General features: G+C 38.0%; 1 protein-coding gene and 1 pseudogene across 1 annotated transcript; one reads left to right on the top strand and one right to left on the bottom strand.

Annotated features, from left to right (window-relative positions):
• Positions 1-3,182: 3,182 nt before the first annotated feature.
• Positions 3,183-8,891, top strand: LOC122686225 (annotated as a pseudogene).
• On the bottom strand, positions 7,831-21,294 carry LOC122686226 (insulin-like peptide INSL6). The gene is made up of 2 exons (XM_043891385.1): positions 21,021-21,294; positions 7,831-8,240 (listed from the first exon to the last, which is right to left on the bottom strand). The coding sequence occupies exons 1-2, from the start codon at positions 21,292-21,294 to the stop codon at positions 7,897-7,899; spliced, it is 618 nt and encodes a 205-aa protein (XP_043747320.1). The 3' UTR covers positions 7,831-7,896.
• Positions 21,295-21,885: the final 591 nt, after the last annotated feature.

The raw sequence follows: 21,885 nt of genomic DNA, 5'->3' as shown, positions 1-21,885 counted from the left end.
TCTACTGTAAGTTTTGCAGTCATGAAGTGTGAGACTTCCAATTTTGTTGTTTTTTGTAAAAACTGTTTTGGCTATTTGGTGTCCCTTGAAACTGCATAGGAGGTTTAGAATGGGTTTTCTATTTCTGGGAAAAAAATCATGAGGATTTTGAATGGTGTTACATTAAATCTGTAGACTGTATTTAGGGTACGGGTAGGGCTTCCCTGGTGGCTCAGATGGTAAAGAAGGAGACCCAGGTTCAATCCCTGGATTGGGAAGATCCCCTGGAGAAGGAAATGGCTACCCACTCAGGTATTCTTACCTAGAGAATTCCATGGATGGAGGAGCCTAGCAGTCCATGAGGATGCAGAGTCTGACACAACTGAGCAACTAACACTTTCACTTCATTTCACTTTCAGTATCCTCTTAGGTAGTTATCTCATTTTATGCACACAACTCTATGAGGTAGGTACCATTATTTTTCTTGCTTTAGATATATAGACAATGACATTGAGCAAGATACAATAAATTTAGAAAGTGGAGAAAGAAGGGATGTTAGAGTTTGAATTTAGGCAGTCTGACTCCAGGAGTTTGCCAGAGTTTATAATCGCTTCACTATGCTGCCTTTCACAGCTTTGGCAGTATACATATAAAGCAGCAATAAACTAGATAAGCTTTCTTCAGTGATCCATGATTATATTTCTCAGATGGCAAGATGACAAAATCATTTCAGTTTCCAGTGAAAATTATTTGAACATAGTTTTAGTTGGACTGTCACTTTCTGTCCCTCAAAAAAACACAAAAAACACAAAAACCAACCTACAAGCGCACAACAGTTTGATAAAATGTAGAAACAACAAGTAAGTGATGAGATAATGCCTTTTGCTAGATGAGAGAAAGTTGAAAGTAAATGAACTTTAAAAAAAAAAAAGCTTGGGAAGATACAATATGACTGTGAGCTCAATAGGAAGGAGCAGGTGTAGCAGCTGCCAGGAGGGCGAACACAAGGTTTCATGTGCACCAGAACGCAGGGCAAAAGCAGTAACTTCATAGGCGCCTAGGCCAGACCTACCTGCTGATTTGTTGTTCGATGGTGGTATGGGAAAGCAGGGATGGCTGTGGCTCTCCCTGGGGTAATAAAAACTGGTGTTGGAAATATCAGGGAATGTTCATCTACCAGAACTCTTGGGGGAGACAAGTATTTTGCTTGGGTCTATAGTACCAAGATAACATCCTGTAGGCTCCAATGCTGGAAACACTGCCTAACTGGTTTAATCACCATTCATTCCCTCAAAGTATGTTGCAGCTTGGACTAGAGAGATGAGGACAGAAATGGAAAGAAGTCGGTATGCTATTGTGGTTTGGATGGAAAGCATAAGGCAAGAACAAAGCAACTAGATGGAGTTTAAACCAGAATTTCACTTTGGAGATGTTAAATCTGAGATGCCTAATAGATATCAAGTAAAGGAAAGCCCAGAAATGTCACACAGGTAGTCATTTAAAATAATCAATATAATTAAGCTAACTAAGGAACTGTTAGATAAAGACAGCAAGTAGAGGATCAGGACCTGAGACAATCTAACATTTAAAGGTAAGATTGAGGATGAAGACTGAGCAAGGAAAGACAAAGAGTAGTCCAGTAGGGTAAAGAAAACAAGAGAATTCATCATTATTTTTACTTCAAGAAATAATGCTGTTCACTTGCTAAGTCATGTCTGACTCTTTGCAACCCCATGGGCTGCAGCACACCAGGCTTCCCTGTCCTTCACTATCTCCAAAGTTTGCTCAAACTCATGTTCATAGAGTCAGTGATGCTATCTAACAATCTCATCCTTTACCACCCCCTTCTCTTTTGCTTTCAGTCTCCCCCAGCATCAGGGTCTTTTCCAATGAGTCTGCTCTTCGCATCAGGTGGTTAAAGTATTGAAGCTTCAGCATCAGTGCTTCCAATGAATATTCAAGGTTGATTTCCTTTCAGATTGATTGGTTTGATCTCCTTACTCTTCCAACGAAATCTCAAGGGTCTTCTCCAACACCACAGTTCAAAAGCAGAATTTCTTTGGGCCAAGCCTTCTTTATGGTCCAACTCTCATATCTGTACATGCCTACTGGAAAAACCATAGCTTTGACTATCTGGACCTTTGTCAGCCAAGTGATGTTTCTGCTTTTTGATATTCTGTCTAGGTTTGTATAGCTTTTCTTCCAAGGAGCAAGCGTCTTTTAATTTCATGGCTGCAGTCACCATCTGCAGTGATTTTGGAGCCTGAGAAAGTAAAATCTGCCACTGTTGCCACTTTGTCACCATCTATTTGCCATGAAGTGATGGGACCAGATGTCATGACCTTAGTTTGTTGAACGTTGAGTTTTAAAGCCAGTTTTTTCACTCTTCTCTTTCACCTTTATCAAGAGGCTTTTTAGTTCCTCTTTGCTAGCTGCCATTAGGGTGGTAGATTCTGCATATCTGAGGTTGTTTTCTGTCCCAGCAACCTTGATTCCAGCTTATGATTCATCCAGCCTGGCATTTCACATGATGTACTGTGCATATAAGTTAAGTAAGTGTGATGATATACCACCTTGATGTACTCCTTTCCCAACTTTGAACCAGTCTGTTGTTCCATGTCCAATTCTGATTTGCTTCTTTACCTGCATACAGGTTTTTTAGGAGACAGGTAAAGTGGTCTGGTATTCCCATCTCTAAGAATTTTCCAGTTTGTTGTGATCCACACAGTCAGAAGCTTTAGCATAGTCAATGAAGCTGAAGTAGATGTTTTTTTCTGGAATTCTCTTGCTTTTTCTGTGATCCAACAGATGTTGGCAATTTGATCTCTGGTTCCTCTGACTTTTGTAAATCCAGCTTGTATATCTGGAGGTTCTTGGTTCACGTACTGCTGAAACCTAGCTTGAAGAATTTTGAGCATTAATTTGCTAGCATGTGAAATGAGTACAACTGTACAGTAATTTGAACCTTCTTTGGCATTACCTTTCTTTGGGACTGGAATGAAAACTGACCTTTTCCAGTCCTGTGGCCACTGCTGAGTTTTCCAAATAACAGTATCATCTTTTAGGATTTGAAATAGCTCAGCTGGAATTCCATCACCTCCACTAGCTTTGTTTGTAGTGTTTTTTTCCTAAGGCCCACTTGACTTCACACTCCAGGATGTCTGGCTCTAGGTGAGTGACCACACTATCATCTGGGTCATTAAGACCTTTTTTTTTTTTTTTGTACAATTCTTGTGTGTATTCTTTCCACCTCTTCTTAATCTCTTCTGCTTCTGTTAGGTCCTTGCCATTTCTGTCCTTGATTGTGTGTATCTTTGTATGAAACATTCGCTTGGTATCTCTGATTTTCTTGAGGTGATCTCTAGTCTTTCCCAGTCTATTATTTTCCTCTGTTTCCTTGCACTGTTCACTTAAGAAGGCATTACCTCTCCGTGCTATTCTCTGGAACTCTGCGTTCAGTTGGGTATGTGTTTCCCTTTCTTGTTGGCCTTTCACTTCTCTTTTCTCAGCTATTTGTAATAAAGGAAGATAATCAGACACAGTTATGTACCACATGGTAACTTGATTCGACAATAAAGGAATAAAGACTGATAGATGATGAATGTGAGGGAGAATACAAAATTGAAATGGGCAGCGTCATCTGGCCCCCACCTTCCAGTGCTGCTTCCCTCTTCATCCCACCTTGTTCCCCACCTCATTGGCCATGGCCATTCTTGGCATTCCTTATGAGTGATGGTATCTCATCATGGTAGACCACAGAAATAATAAACTTCAAGACTATCACATGCAAAAAAGTGCTGGAACACAAGACAGTCAATAGCTGTCTTAAACCATTAAGGAAACAATTGAAAGACCTTACCAATCAGTATGCTTCCCTCATAGCTTACTTGGGAAAGAATCTGCTTACAATGCAGGAGACCGGGTTCGATCCCTGGGTCTGGAAGATCCCCTAGAGAAGGAAATGGCAACCCACTCCCGTATTCTTGCCTGGAGAATCCCATGGACAGAGGGACCTGGCGGGCTACAGTCCATGGGGTCGCAAGAGTCAGACACGACTTGGTGACTAAACCACCACCACCACCACCAATCAGTAATGAGAAGTCTGAAAATGATCTGAAGGACTTAGAGTCACCCAAACGTAGAAAGACTATGGGTAAAGTACTTAAGGAACTGATTAAAAAATTCACTGTCAAAGCTATAAATGGATCAAGATCTGTTTCGAGTTGTCCTTGTCAGCTGGAAAACAGTAAGCTGAAGCCAGGAACAAGGGCTGCTTTGGATATGAGTACACATTTGCCAAGATCCACTGTTTTATAGCATGCTTCATAAGGACACAGGTAATACTTCTGTTTTCTGAGACTGGGCTGTTATCAAAACAGATTATCAAATTGACAGAGGTGAAAGCTACCTCCAACAAACGTAGAATTATTCCAGTGTAATGGTAGTATGGCTAAAAGGCTGTTGTATGAACAGCAAGTTACAGGGAAAACTAATAGCAAGAGCTGTTAGCCAGCTGGACTACAATTTCCTAAATGTATCTAGCTCTGCTACAGACAAGTACATTGGTGAAAGTGCTCATTTGATCAGAGAACTGTTTCAGTATGCCAGAGATTATCAGCCATGCATCATTTTTATGAATAAAACAGATGTCACTGTGAGTATCAGCTTTCTGAAAGTACTTCACCTGATAGGTTCAGAGGACTTAAATGGAGTTACTCAAATGGATGGATATGATACTCTGCATAGAGTTAAAATGATCATGGCTACAAAACAAGCACAGTGAACCCTGTTTTGCTATCTCCAGGTAAATTAAATATATATATAAAGATAGATTTATAAGCAAAATTCGATATACTGAAAATCTATGAAGGTACCATGATAAAATAGGTTATTTAGAAGTACTTGTGACGCTTTCAGAGAGCTTTAAAGAGTGGTCCTGAGAAATGTTTGCATTGATGCAGGTATGTTTACAATTCATGCTGATATGAGTTTGTAGAAAGACTTCATGAAAACAATCAGAAATGGCTAATTTTAAGAAGCTGAGCTTAAACTGGACTACACGGTTTTGACAGCTACATGACACTGGTTTAATGTAAAAATCAGTTCAAGAAAATGTATGCAATAGCAATAATCTCATTAAAATTGTATAAATTAAAAAACTTGAAAATAAATAATAAAAATATAGTTTATAGCATAGAAGTTAAAGTAATAAAAATGTATAGTTTATAACAGATATAGAAATTAAAGATATAAACACAAACAGAAGAAAAGACAGGAGGGGTAAACGGAAGTACTGTGTTGACAAGGTCTTAAACTGCATGTGAAGTGATAAAATATTTGAAGGAATCTGTAATAAATAAAGATGCATATTGTATCAAATTTTAAGAAATCACAAAGTAACCAACAAGATAAAATAAAATTTTATAAGATTTCAACCCAACAGAATGCAAGGAGAAAAAGGAATAGAAATCACATAGCAGAAGTATAGATTTAAATCCAAACCATATGGATAATTAAATCCATACCATATTGATAATTACATTAATCAATGAACTAAACTTCCAAATAAAAGGCATATTTTGTCAAACTCAATGAAAAAGCAAGAACCAACTACACGCTGTTTACAATGAACCAATTTTAAATATAAAGATGAAAAGAGGTTAGGAATAAAAGGGTAAAAAATAATATATGATGGAAACACTAATCATAAGAAAGCTGAAGTTGCTATATTAGTATCAGGAATATTACCAGTGATAAAGGGAGACATAATAATGGAATTATTAATTCAGTAGAAGATACAAATGCACATAGTAATTTTTAAATACATGAAGCATAAATAAATGAGCTAAAAGAACAAATAGACAAGTGTAAAATTATAGATATTTCAGTACTTTTCTCTAATTGACAGAAAAAACAGCAAGATCAGTAAAGATATAGAACTCTGAGAACAACATAATCAACCAACTTCAACTAATTGACATTTATAAACTACTCCACAAACAGCAGCATATACATATAGCAGAATATACATTCTTACCAAGTGTGCAGAAATGGGCCAATTATTAACCAACACAGATGCAAACAAAACAAAGTAGGGACCAAATAAATGAACTCCAGACAAAACATATGGATAATTTCTGCTCATGATCTTATTTGACATCAGGAACATTGAATAAGATGCTGGAATTAAAATCTTGATCCAGCTCTACCACTAACTAGCAAGTAACTTAACATGAAGGAGCCTCAAGAGGCTGCATAATATTAAGGTACCTCAACTTTCATTCATTTTTTTCCTACTTCAGGATTGCTCTAAGGAGTCCACACGGAAAATAGGAGTGTTCTATCTAACAAAATCATTGTTAATACAATTACAGATACTAACAGACAGGCACTAAGCTAAGAAGCAAATTAAGTATATCCTAGCATAAAAATTATTAAAGTGTGTAGGTAAGTATATAGCTAGGCAGATAACATACTTGGTAAATCTCATAATTTTCTAATTGACACTTTCGATATATGTATTAGGAAGCTAATAAAGCTCCATTTTTACTCTTAAACTACAAGTACAGACCTATACTTCTTCAAACTAGTTCAAGTGTATCACGGTTATTTTGGCTTACAAGGCAACTCTCAATGGACCAGTTTCATCAAACACCCAGCCAACTTACTCTATCACTCAACCATGATATAATTTATCATTCTGTATCAAAATAAGTGACTATACTTAAAAAAATTAAGTGAATGCTGTACCCTGGAACTGGTTTAAAAAAAAAAGTATTAATGCACTGTAAGTGAATATAAAATAGATATATGTGGAAAAGAGCTTTGGTTCTAAAAAATAAGAGCCAAATAGGAATTTAAAAATTTAATTGAAAAGAACATTACAGTGCATATTTGGGAAAGAAACTGGAAAAATATTTCAAATGATACTTAGCCTCTAATTAATGGCAGAATATAGGAATTTCACTTTGGATTCTTTGTATAAGCTTTGCTCTAATTTGTAGCATTAAAAGATTTTCCCATGTGGACATAAAGTGGAAAAACACACCAAAAACTTAGTGCTCTAATACCTATATTGAGTTAAGATATGCAAGCACATAAACAGAATTTCTACAGTATTCATACTGTGAATATCAACAGTGATTGTCAACCTTTAACCTACTTCAGAATGACTCAGAAGGCCTATAAAAATGCAGACCAATGAGCCCCATACCCAGAGTTCTAATTCAATAGGTCTGGGAGAGGACCTTAAAACTGCATTTCTAACACATTCCCAGGTGATGCCGACGCTGCACTCTATTCTGACCAAGCCTGAATAAGACTTCACATTGTATCAGTACCTTCAAAGCAAAGATAGGGGATCTTGGAGAGATATTACAATCTCAAGAAAGTCACTGAACTCTATGTCCTCAATAGAAACTGTGAAAAGACTTCCTACCAGTTACTATACAAAGAATTAAAACTGTACCTACTGAAAATGTGTAAGAGCTACTAGGAGTAGTTGGTTAGCTATTTTAAGTCAGTAGGACAGATGAACTGGCATACTAGAGTGCGCCTAATAGTAATGGGCACCAGTCAGTATATCATACACATGGAATGCAGAACATTCCATAATCCATTTAAATGCTACTTAAGAGAGTTTCAAAACCATAAATAAGAATAAACAGGGAATCCTTAGACGTCTGCATAGATCATGCCACCTCCAGTATTATCTTCAAATATAAAAATATATGAAAAATAGAGCACCAAAGAAAATACTAAGTTGTATTACCACAAAGTATTGTCAAGTGCTTACAAATACATTCAGATGTTGTTCACAGCAGAGAAACTACAAGGACAATCACCAAAAAAATAAGTTAAATATATTAAGCTTTTTATTAAGTTAGTGTAAGTCTCATGATGGTTAGTATATCTCAGTCACAACTGCTGATGCTTCCTTAAGTTTTCATAATCAATATATGGAAGGCATGCAATAATAAGTTCTTCTTTTGTACATCCCTTCTGACAACATTTTTCTGAGTATCCTCTGCGTTTTCTTTGGGGATGATTCCCCCAAAACAAATTGCTTAAGGTTTTGATTTTGTTTGTATTTTTCTTCTGAAATTCTATAATCTCATGAATATATGGACTGACATCTTGTGATGAGGAAAATTCCTCTTGTCTTGTCTTAAAAGGCAAATTGACCTTTTTATACTGATACTCAGGCAGTGACTGCACCTTCATATTGTTTATTGCTTCTTCCTGAGAGGCAGAAGTAGGGACTGTTGAGAGACAAGAAATAAATCCTTTATTTAAATCTCCCTTTAGCTGAAAATTTAATCATAATGCTGTAACACTAAAGCCAGCTAATTCTGAAAAACAAGTAATCACATTTTAACTAGTAAAATGGTTATTCAAAAGCAATGTATATTTTTAACTAAAACAGTTGTAATGTTTTCCTATAAAAAGGTGTAAAACCTTTGCACACTTTTACTCAGAAAACATTTTTTGAGATATAATTCATATGACATAAAATTAAGCATTTTAAAGTATACAATTAGTATATTCACAAGGTTGCACAAACATCACCACTACCTAATTCCAGAACATTTCTATCATCCTCAAAAGAAACCTCCCCCCATTAGGAGTCACTCCCATTTTCCTCTTCGTTCAGCCCCTGGTACCTACTAATCTACTTTATATTTCTATAGATCTGCCTAAAACATAACCATATACAGTCATTTGTGTCTGTTTTTTTTTCACTGAGCATATTTTTGAGGTTCAATCATGTTGCACCATGTCTACCAGTGCTTTATTCTTTTTATGGCTGAATAATTTTCTATTGTATGGATATATCACATTTTATTTACCTGTTAATCAGTTGATAAACATGTGGGTTCTTTCTACTTTTTGACTATTAAGAATAACATTGCTCTGAACATCCACATACATGTTTTTGTGTGAACACATTTTCAGTACTCTTGGGTATATACCTAGGAGTAGAACTGCTAGATCGAATGATAAATTTGTTTACCTTTTTTAGGAACTGCCAGTCTTCCACAGTGGCTACACCATTTTACAACCCCACCACTGATATACTAGGCTTCCAATTGCTATACATCTTGACCAACATTTTATATTTTCCATTTTTTGATGATAGCCATCCTAATGGATGTAAAGTGGAATCCCATTATGGTTTTGATTTGTAATGACCTTGCAACTAATGGTGTTGAGCATTTTTCATGTCCTTATTGTATATCCTCCTTGTAGAAAAGTCTATTCAAATTTTTGCCCATTTGTAATTGAATTACTTGTTTTTTATGCATATTTTATAACTAAGTGGTTAGGAGAAAGCCATTCTGGGTTTTGTTGAAATATAAAGAAATGGAGAAGTGTGATATGCTCAGTGAATTGTTAATATTATACTGCTCTTACTCAATATTACTTATAAGAAATTAAAATAACACCAGAAGGTAATTAATTGGAGGCTTGTTGGATTTCCATCATTGCCCTTGCCCATCTACAGTTCCTTTCAAGGGATATATTGCCTCTAGCCACTGCTGTTGAGTCAGCCCTTAGGCAGTCATGTTCTGAACCATGTGACTCCATCCTATATCCACAGTTGTAAGACAGGAGGTTGGCACCTGACCCCAAAGAAACCATCTACCACAGTGGCCAGCAATCCATGCCCTGTGAAAAATAAGTTTGCTCAATAAGATTTCCTCTTGTTAAAACTGGGTTTCCCTGGTGGCTCAGATGGTAAAGCGTCTGCCTGCAATGCAAGAGACCTGGGGTTCTGTCCCTGGGTTGGGAGGATCCCCTGTAGAAGGAAATGGCAACCCACTCCAGTACTCTTGCCTGGAAAATCCCATGGATGGAGGTGCATGGTGGGCTACAGTCCATGTAATCGCAGAGTTGGACACGACTGAGCGACTTCACTTCACTTGTTGAAATTAGAACTAAGTAGTAATGAGAACAAGGTAAGTTAGAAACAAAACTGAAAGGATACTATGAAGCTTATCATGAAAGTTAAAATTATTAGAGGAGAAAAGATTCAGAGAAAGATGATTTTTAGTCATTGACGTGATTCCTTAGGCTTTCCAGAGCCTTTCTAGGTCCATTTATAGATCCTCTTTCTATAATAACTATCCTCAGTTTTTTTTCTTGAGGATATTTCAGAGAACTTCGGCCTCTTGAAGTTAAGAGTCCTATTAGAATACTCTATAACAACTTTGATTTAAAAAACGCTTATGATGAAATGTGGAATAGTAAACCTTTAGGATAAATATTAATCTCTTCTAAAGTGGCAAAAGAATAATGTCATCTAAGATGGATAAATATGTGATCAATAAAGTATGTCACAATGAACAGAGTACACTGAAGGGGAAAAGTGAATTAGGTTGTCTAGGCAGGGGCCTCCCTGGTATACAGGAGACCCACGTTCCATCCCTGGGTCAGGAACATCCCCTGGAGAAGGGAACAGCTACCCACTCCAGTATTCTTGCTTGGAGAATTCCATAGACAGAGGAGCCTGGTGGGCTACACTCCATGGGGTCACAAAGAGTCAGACACAACTGAGTGACTTTCAGCTCTTTTTTTTTTTTTTTTCACGCAGATTGAAGAAGGGCTTCCTGGATGATATGTGCCCCATCTGTCACAAAAAGGGAAGGAAAGGCAGACAATAAGAAAGAAGCTTTTTCATGAATGTCAAATTGAGAAAGGGACTTAAATGCAAACAAGCTGTATTCATCAGGAAATTAGAAAGGCTAAAAATGTGTTCAAATCAGTGAATTTGAAAAAGAGCAACAGAGATAATCCAAATAAGTAAGGAAAGAAATAAGTGAAATATAGGAACAAAATATAAAGGTTTAGAAAACCAAACATTGATTCTTTTAAAGGATAAATAAAACTGAACTTTAGCCAGACTAATCAAGAAAAAAAAATGAAAATGAACAAAATACAATAGGGAAAAAAGGACTACATACAGATACAATGGAGGTTCATACAACTCAACATCAAAAAACAATAACAATAAAAACAACAACCCAATCAAAAAATGCAGAAGAAATGAACATTTTTTTTCAGAGGGGAAATGCAGATGGTCAACATCACTAATCATCAAGGAAATGCAGATCAAAACCACTGTGAGATATCACCTCATGCTTATCAGAATGGAAGAAAAAATTCTGCTTGAAGAAAGAAATTTATGAGTCAGGTATATAGATAATTTTTTGAGCCATAAGACTGGATCAGATCACAGAGTAAGTATAAATAGAAAAGAGGGGAAAAGAGCAGTGACCCCCACAAGAGACAGCCAGCACTGCCTGTGTGGGTTTGAAGGTCTCCTGCAGAGGCGTGGGTCAGCCTTGGCCGGCTGCAGGGACGGGCACTGGCAGCTGCAGTCCTGGGAGGCACAGTGTGTGACGTAAGTCCTCCTGGAGGAGCTCACCATTAGCCCTACCAAAGAGCCTGTAGCCCTACCATAAAGCCACCAGGTGGGTGACCCACAAACTGGAGAACAACTATACCAAAGAAGTTCTCACACTGATGCCAAGGTTCTAGGCCCCACATCAGACTTCCCAACCTGGGGATCTGGCAAAGGGACTGAGAATCCTAGCAAATCTGACTTTTAAGGTCTGTGGGATTTTATTATAGAACTTCCACCAAACTAGGGAAACAGAGACTCTTGGAGGGCACAAAAAAAACCTTGTGTGCACCAGGACCAAGGAGAAAGGAGCAGTGACCCCACAGGAGACTGAGCCAGACTTGCCTGTGAATGTCGGGGAGTCTGGTGGAGACCTGGGTCGACAGTGGCCTGTGCAGGGCCAGGAGCCACTGGCAGCAGTAGTCCTGGGAGGCACAGCGTGCTCACAAGTCCTACTGCAGCAGGTCGCCATTAGCCCTACTGTAGAGCCTATGGCCCTACCATAGAGACTGCAGACCCCAGGACTGGGAGCTTCAGGTGAAACTACAGGGAGGGAGCATAGCCCCACCAATCAGCAGAAAATTGGACTAAAGATTTACTGAGGATGGCCCTGCCCACCAGAGCAAGACCCAGTTTTCCCCACAGCAGGCTCTCCCATCAGAAAGCTTACACAAGCCTCTTAGACTCATCCATGAGAGGGTAGACAGATGAAGCAAGAACTTCAGTCCCACAGCCACCAGAACGAAAGCCACAATCACAGAAAACTAACCAAAATGATCAAATGGATCACAGCCTTGTCTAACTCAATGGAACTACGAGCCATGCTGTGCAGGGCCATCCAAGATGGACAGGTCAAGGTGGAGAGTTCTGACAAAATGTAGTCCACTGGAGAAGGGAATGGGAAACCAATATTCTTGCATTGAGAACCCCATGAACAGTAAGAAAAGGCAAAAAGATATGAAACTTAAGGATGAACCCCCCGGTGTCCAATATGCTACCGGAGAAGAGGGAAGAAATAACTCCAGAAAGAATGAAAAGGCTGAGCCAAAATGGAAAAAACACCCAGTTGTGGATGTGTCTGATGGTGAAAGTAAAGTCTGATACTGTAAAGAACAATATTGCATAGGAACCTGGGATGTTAGGTCCATGAATCAAGGTAAATTGGACGTGGTCAAACAGGAAATGGCAAGAGTGAACATTGACATTTTGGGAATCAGCTAAAATGGACCGAAATGGGTGAATTTAATTCAGATAACTATTACATCTACTACTGTGGGCAAGAATCCCTCAGAAGAAATGGAGCCCTCATAGTGAACAAGAGAGTCTGAACTGCAGTACTTGGGTGCAATCTCAAAACCAACAATGATCTCAGTTGGTTTCAAAGGCAAACCACTCAACATCCCAGTAATCCAAGTCTATGCCCTAACCACTATTGCTGAAGAAGCTGATGTCAACCAGTTCTATGAAAACCTACAAGACCTTCTAGAATTAACACCTAAAAAGATGTCCTTTCATCACAGGAGACTGGGATGCAAAAGTAGGAAGTCAAGAAATACCTGGAGTAACAGGCAAGTTTGGCCTTGGAGTACAAAATGAAGCAGAGCAAAGGCTAGCAGAGTTTTGCCAAGAGAATGCACTGGCCATAGCAAACATCCTCTTCCAACAACATAAAAGAGGACTCTACATATGGACATCACCATGGTCAGTACCAAAATCAGATTGATTATATTCTTTGCAGCTGAAGATGGAGAAGCACTACACAGTCAGCAAAAACAAGACCTAGAGCTGACTGTGGCTCAGATCATGAGCTGAACTTCAAAATTCAGACTTAAATTGAAGGAAGTAAGAAAAACCACTAGGCCACTCAGGTACAACCTAAATCAAATCTCTTATGATTATACAGTAGAAGCGACAAATAGATTCAAGGGATTAGATCTGATAGACAGCATGCCTGAAGAACTATGGATGGAGGTTCATAACATTGTACAGGCCAAAACCATCCCCAAGAAAAAGAAATGCAAGAAGGCAAAAGTGGCTGTCTGAGAAGGCCTTACAAATAGCTGGGAAAAGATGAGAAGTGAAAGGTAAAGGAGAAAGGGAAAGATAAAAGGGAAAGATATACCCATCTGAATGCAGAGTTTCAAAGAATAGCAGGGAGAGATAAGAAAGCCTTCTTAGTGAACAATGCAAAGAAATAGAGGAAAACAGAAGAATGGGAAAGACTAGAGATCTCTTGAAGAAAATTAGAGATACCAAGGGAACATTTCATGTAAAGATGGGAATAAAGGACAGAAATGGTAAGAACCTAACAGAAGCAGGCGAGATTAAGAAGAGATGGCAAGAAAACAAAGAACTATAAAAAAAGGTCTTAATGACTTGGATAACCATGATGGTGTGATCACTCACCTGGAGCCAGACATCCTGGAGTGTGAACTCAAGTGGGCCTTAGGAAGGATTACTACTAACAAAGTTAGTGGAGGTAATGGAATTCCAGCTGAGCTATTTCAAATCTAAAAGATGATGCTGTTAAAGTGCTGCACTCAATATGCCAGCAAATTTGAAAACTCAGCAGTGGTCACAGGACTGGAAAAGGTAAGTTTTCATTCCAATCCCAAAGAAAGGCAATGCCAAAGAATGCTCAACTACCACACAACTATACTCATTTCACATGCTAGCAAGTTAATGCTCAAAATCCTTCAAGTTAGGTTTCAGCAGTACATGAACTGAGAACTTCCAGATGTTCAAGCTGGATTTACAAAAGTGCGAGGAACCAGAGATCAAACTGCCAACATCCACTGGATCACAGAAAAAGCAAGAGAATTCCAGAATAACATCTACTTCTGCCTCATTGACTATGCTAAAGCCTTTGACTGTGTGGATCACAACAAACTGGAAAATTCTTAAAGAGATGGGAATACCAGACCACCTTACCTGTCTCCTGAAAATCCTATATGTAGGTCAAGAAACAACAGAACTGGACATGGAACAACATACTGGTCCAAAATTGAGAAAGGAGTATGTCAAGGCTGTATACTGTCACCTTTCTTATTTAACTTGTATTTGGAGTGCATCATGTGAAATGCCAGGTTGGATGAATCACAAGCTGGAATCAAGATTGCTGGGAGAAATATCAATAATCTCAGATATGCAGATCATACCACCCTAGTGACAGAAAGCAAAGAGGAACTAAAGAGTCTTTTGATGTAGGTTAAAGAGGAGAGTGAAAAAGTTGGCTAAAACAGTGTAGTAATTATACAAAACCAAACAAAAAGACCAGTTAAATAAGAATCTCAGACAAACTTAATAAACAATAGAAGTGGCTCTACAATCAGTGGGAAAAAATGACTGTTCAATAGACGGTATTCAGAAAAATACTTCCTCATGTACAGAAAAGTAAGACTTTGAGTAAATTAAGATAGTATTCCTAGCCAGAACAGAACCAAAAATGGGCCCCAGAAGAATTAAGGACCTAATGAGAAAAGTAAAACTATAAAACAGAGGAACAGAAAAGGACCTCCAAAATGTTCAAAAGGATGAACAATAAGGTGAAACTCTTATTGTCTAATGGCATAAAAATTAAGACTTTCTGTCTAATAACACCAGTAGATAGATGACAGAATAGGAGGACATATTTGCAATATCTAAAACCTATAACTATTACTGTATCTAGATTCTGAATAAGTCTTACAAATTAACTGGAAGATGACAACTTTGACAAAAAGTGGGCAAAATATAGAAATAAAATTTCTGAAAAATAGGAAGTTTTCAGAAAAAAAGGAACCCAAAAGGCTAATATGCATATGATGAGCTACTCAAATCCAGAACAAGTTAAGACAAAAATGAGATTTTATTTCATGTCTATCACACTGGAAAATGTTAAAAATTATATAATTTTAATTCTTGGCATGGATATAAGAACATAGGAATTATCTTGTACTAGTATCAGTGCAACTATAAATTGGTGTAGCCATTCCGCGAAGTGATCTGAATGTACCTCAGGCAAATTAAGCACATATATATTTTGCAATACATCAATTCTACCCCTAGGCAGCATCCCAGAGAAATGTCCACACACATCCATAATGGGGCACATACAGTGCTTCTCACTGCAGTATTATTTATGGTGGCAGAGTTGAAGACTATATAGGTTAGATGTTCATCAATGGGAGAAAGAATAAGTAAAATGTGAGGAATGCATATGAATATTATGCAGCAGCTTGAAGCAATGAACTAAATGTTCACATAGCAATAATAAGATACAGATCTCAAATACCATTTAAATGTATTTTAAAAATACAGGTACAGGAAATGCACAGTTTGCAAGAAAACATACAAACAAAAAGACGTAATAAAACAATGGAATGGCTGCCTGTGGGAGGAGGAGAATGGACATGAAGAAAGGAGACATGTGGAGACTAATCATGTTCTAACATACTGTATAATTCATTTATATTTATTGTCTGTCTTCACTATTTTAAGTTTCATGAGGGTAAGAACCTTCATTGCATCCTGAGTGAAACTGTTCACTCATATCCCAGGCAACATGAAGAATACCTAGTATCAACAGACACACAAATTCTGTTGAATTAATATATAGACTGGTTGTACATAGCCAGTTGTGATAATGATATCCACAAAAAACAAATGAACAAAAAAAAACAAGAACAGATGGATTTGGCCAATTCATATCAATGTATGGCAAAAACCACTACAATATTATAAAGTAATTAGCCTCCAACTAATATAAATAAATGAAAAAAAAAAAAAAGAACAGATGGATGAAGACCAGGAATAAGGGACTACAGCCTATCTAACTGGAATAGGGGTATGGATTATGAACTACTGGTGATGAAACTTCAATAATTTCAGCTGGCACTAAGAGTTAGGCAGCACCATATTCAGAATTTAGAAATATGACATTAGTTTCATGCTGCCACATTCTGAAATAGGTTGTGGCAACATGGCCCATCCATTCGGGATTCATTAACAAGAAGTGCACAATCTCAAATTCAGCTTATGTATGAGCAGCTCTGAAGAAGGCATTTTTGAATATCAGCGTACCAAACTACCATTTCCTGTGTCAAGACTCAAAGAAATTATCAGAAGATTAAAATTACTGATAATTGGTTTGACCTAACATAGAAATATATTCCAGAGAAGGCAATGGCAGCCCACTCCAGTACTCTTGCCTGGAAAATCCCATAGGTGGAGGGGCCTGGTGGGCTGCAGTCCATGGGGTCGCTACGAGTTGGCCACGACTGAGTGACTTCACTTTCACTTTTCACTTTCATGCATTGGAGGAGGAAATGGCAACCCACTCCAGTGTTCTTGCCTGGAGAATCCCAGGGACAGGGAAGCCTGGTGGGCTGCCGTCTATGGGGTTGCACAGAGTCGGACACGACTGAAGTGACTTAGCAGCAGCAGCAGAAATATATTATGCTTGTATAAGCTAAATAAAAATTAATCAACTTTTCAGCAACATTCACATGCAAAAGAAATGGCATAATTATATATTCTATGTTGGAATTCTCTTTTGGAAATACATGCCTCTCTTCAACTTCTATTAATAAATTAGTCACTGGAAATTAATAGATTACATTCTATCTCTCTTTACAGATTAAGAATTCTTTAAAATTTAATAAAAACTTATACTGATACCCTAAATCCATTTTTCTTCTTCCATATATTTTAAAAAACCATGGTTTCATTGCTACATATTTGCACTTTTATAAACTATCCTTTATATAGTTCCCATAGTAACATGTTTAATGTGTATGACAATCCTGAAATATGATCAGATATATTTCCATTTCCTACAAATATTGTTTCATTGCAGATCTCTACTCACTGAATTAATGACATTTACTCCTTTGGGGTATTGTGAATAACGCCTGAAATAAAGGAGTGATTAACCAGCTACAAGTTTTAAAGTTGATTTTAAAATATTTATTTTATTTATTTGGCTGTGCCAGGTCTTAGTTGTGGCATGTGGGGTCTAGTTCCTGACCAGGGTTCTAACCCAGGCCCCCTGCATTGGAAGCATGGAGTCTTAGCCACTGGATCACCAGGGACTTATTATTGCTTGGTCAAGAAAAAGGATTCCAAACTCATTCTCAATCACAAACTCAAGCTTGAATGTCTGAAGGTAAAATTTTGCCTATGGTATAAATAATGAGAGCACAGCATTTGATGTGAGAGGAACGCCCACCAAGCATGAAGTAGAAAGGGGGAAGTCCACCTTGCACTTGTGAGAGAAAAGAATAAAGAAGAAATAGAAAACTGAACTTGTCCCTTGTTACTCAAAAAGCATTATCCAACTAACAGGATCAGCATTACCTGGGAGCTTGTAAAAAGTAAACTCAGGCTCCACCCCAGACCTACTGAATCAGAATCTGTATACTAACGGCATTCCTGAGGTGATTCATATACACTTTAAAGTGTGAATATCAGCTAAACTGAAGTACAACTGAGAATTTGGTGAGAGATAGTTCCTTCATTATAAGAACAGGATAAAATGAATTTATATGTAGGTGGTTTTGATGATAGAAAATGATCAAGATTCAGTCTGATGCTTTCTATTGTTTCTGTCTTTACATGATACTCTACATAGAAACCCTAAAGACTCCACACAAAAACTACTAGAACTGATAAATTCAGCAAGGTAGCAGGTTATAATATTAACATACAGAAATCTGTTGCATTTCTTTACACTAACAATGAACTATCAGAAAGTTAAAAAAAAAAAATCCCTTTTAAAATCACATTTAAAAAATACCTAGGAATAAACCTAACCAAGGAGGTGAAAGACCTATACCCTCAGAATTATAAAACATTAATAAAGGAAACTAAAGATGATTCAAAGCAATAAGAAGATAGTCTGTGTTCTTGGGTTTGAAGAAATCTACAGATTTAATGCAATTCCTACCAAATGACCCATGACATTTTTCACAGAACTATACAAATAGTCCTAAAATTTATATGGAATCACAAAAGACCCAGAATAGACAAAGCAATCCTAAGGAAAAAAAATAAGGCCGAAGGCATAACCCTTCCAGACATCAGACAATACTACAAAGCTATAGCTATCAAAAAAGTGTGGTATTGACACAAGAAACAGACTTATGGATGAACAGAACAGAGAGACCAGAAATAAGCTCAACACCAATGGTCAATTGAGCTTCAACAGGGGAGACAAGAATATACAGCAGAGAAAAGACAGTCTCTTCAGGAAGTGGTGTTGGGAGACTGGATCAGTTCAGTTCAGTTCAGTCGCTCAGTCGTGTCCAACTCTTTGTGACCCCATGAATTGCAGCACACCAGGCCTCCCTGTCCATCACCAACTCCTGGAGTTTACTCAAACCCATGTCCATTGAATCGGTGATGCCATCCAGCCATCTCATCCTCTGTCATCCCCTTCTCCTCCTGCCCCCAATCCCTCCTAGCATCAGGGTCTTTTCCAATGAGTCAACTCTTCACATGAGGTGGCCAAAGTACTGGAGTTTCAGCTTCAGCATCAGTCCTTCCAATGAACACCTAGGACTGATCTCCTTTAGGATGGACTGGTTGGATCTCCTTGCAGTCCAAGGGACTCTCAAGATCGCCCCATGTAAATCAATGAAGGTAGAACACTCCCTTACACTATATACAAAAATAAACTAAAAATGTGCTTAAAGACTTAAATATAAGACATAACACTATAAAACTAGTAGAGAGAATAGGAAAAACATTCTGACATAAATCATAGCAATGGTTTCTTAGGTCAGTCTCCCAAAGCAATAGAAATAAAACCAAAAACAAGCAAAGGAGATCTAATTGAACTTATAAGCTTTTGCAGAGCAAAGGAAACCATAAACAAAATGAAAAGACAACCTACAGAATGGGAGAAAATATTTTCAAATAATGCAACCAACAAGGACTTAATTTCCAAATTATACAAACAGCTCATATAGTTCAATTAAAAAAACAATCAAAAACTGGGCAGAACTAAATAAATATTTCTCCAAAGAAGATACACAGATGGCTAATGGGCATATGAAAATATGCTCAACATCACTAACAGAGAAATGGAAATCAAAACTACAGTGAGCTATCACCTCACAGAATGTCAATCATCAAAAAGTCTACAAATAATGAATGCTGGAGAGGGTGTAGAGAAAAGGGAATCTTTCTATGCTGTTGGTAGGAATGTAAACTGGTGCAACCACTATGAAGAACAGTATAGAGGGTCCTTAAAAAATTAAAAATAGAATTACCATATGTTCCAACAATCCAACTCATAGGTATATATCTGGAAAAAATAAAATCTAATTTGAAAATATACATGCACTCCAATGTTCATAGCAGCATTATTTACATGCAAGCAACTTAAGCGTCCTTTGACAGACAAATGGATAAAGATGTGGTATATATATGCAATGGAATATTACTAATTTATAAAAAAGAATGAAATGATGTCATTTGCAGCAACATGGATGGACTCAGAGTCACTTTGCTGTACATCTGAAACTAACACAACATTGTAAATCAACTTATACTTCAATAAAAAAGTTTTTATTCCCTTAGCATCAATAATCTTATAGGTTTTATTTATTCATTCATTAAAAAAGAATAAGTATATCAGAATATAGCTAATATTTTATAACTTTAAATGTAATATCATCTATAGAAGTTTTGAATTACCATGTTGTACACCAGAGACTAATATTGTAATCCAACTATAGTACAAAACAATAAAAAAGAGCAAGTGCTCATAGAGTGCTAGGCAATGTTTTAGTTTATTTTACTCATCTATATTAGGGTCTCTCTTTTGACATGATAGTCTACTCCTTCCTTTAATTTCAGAAATCTTGACTTTCACAAAATTTGCCCGCATCAGAACTGAATTATTGTAAAAGGCAGTGACTTAAACTATACTCTCTAGACAACTGTTTACAAATAAAGTGCACTTTCTTTTAAAACAGCAAACGTATTGGGACTAAAATGCATTAGCCACAAAAATGTAAAAACAGAAGAATGGATCTAAAACAAAAAATGTTCTTCCTAAAGATTGCTTAAAAGCATTTTGTATAAATTCAATATACATTAAGCATATATTCTATGCTTGGCCCTCTGCTAGGCATTTCATATAAAACATACATTCGTGTGTGTGTTTGTGCCAAGTAGCTTCAGTCATATCTGACTCTTTGCAACCCCATGGACTGTAGCCCGCTAGGCTCCTCTGTCCATGGAATTCTCCAGGCAAGAATACTGGAGTGGGTTGCCATGCCCTTCTCCAGGGGATCTTCCCCATTCAGGGACTGAAACCTGCGGCTCCTGCACGGCAGGAGATTCTTGACTGTCTGAGCCACAAGTTCCCAGGGAAGATGATACCTATATTGGGCTTTAAAGGAAATGGAGTTTGCCAGGTGACAAGGGCATTGCAAGAAGGGAAAATTGGGAAACTCCAACAGTCTTACACAAATCTGTAGACTTTACATGTGTGCATTTCTTTCTTCGAAGTTAAAATAAATAAATAAATAAAGCTTCACAGAGTGTGTATGTATATTAGGCAAAAATTCCACTTCCTGAAAGTCAATGGATGACAGAGCGAATTCGAGAATAAGAAATGTACAAACATGCCTTTGGTTTAGATTTTTACCTGGGTTTGTCGCTCTCCTCCAGACCGGAAAAGTGGTTTGGGAGCTTTCTGACCGGTCAGGGATGAAGCTTTCAACCTTTTCTGAGGCCTGGGAAAGCAGCTGTGTGAAAGGCTTCTCCTTCTCAATGTGGCTCCAGCTAACATCGCCACAGAGTTTTACTATCTCGTGCAGTAGATGCCGGCCACACAATTTCCTGGCTCTGCTAATGTCGTTCAGCTCACGGGAGACTGGAACCAGCAGAAGCCCGAGACACACATAGAGGAACCGCGGCATCCCTGGGCCCCCAAGCCAGGTCGGCCGCGCGCTCTAACTGCCGCCCCACACGACCGCGAATGTGCACACGGAGACCTTCTGATCTTCGCGTGCGGCCCTCGCGAGAACTTCAAGGTGAGGTGCGCACCTTCTGATCTTCATCTCCAGACCTCGCGAGAACTTCGAGTCGAGACGAGGGCAGCTGTGGAGGCGTCGCCTAAGTTTCCCCAATTTCGCAGGGCTCTCAGGCCGCCCCAGGTGGCAAGCTGTTATAGTTCTGAAAATGGTTCGTTTTTCTCTCCACCCTCACTAGGAAGATTTATCGAGTGAAACATGGGGCTGTAGCTAACGGATAAAGCCTCCCTCTAGTGAAATGCGTTTCCCGCCTCTTTTGCCTGCTTGCTAATGGGACGTCGCTTCCTTCAAGAAACCTTTCCTTTTCTTCATGTTATCTCGGTAGGTTTGCTCACATTTATTTGTGCAGTTGTTTGATAACTTCTTCCCCTGGTTTGCAGGTTTCATGAAGGCAGTGGTTGTGACATTGCTTCTAATTGTACCTCAGGGCCTGAAGAATTGTTGGCTGTCAGATATATTAACACTTGTGTGCACATT

This window comes from Cervus elaphus, chromosome 29, assembly GCF_910594005.1.
Source record: "Cervus elaphus chromosome 29, mCerEla1.1, whole genome shotgun sequence".
Classification (NCBI taxonomy): domain Eukaryota; kingdom Metazoa; phylum Chordata; class Mammalia; order Artiodactyla; family Cervidae; genus Cervus; species Cervus elaphus.
This window is presented reverse-complemented; position numbering and strand designations above follow the sequence as displayed.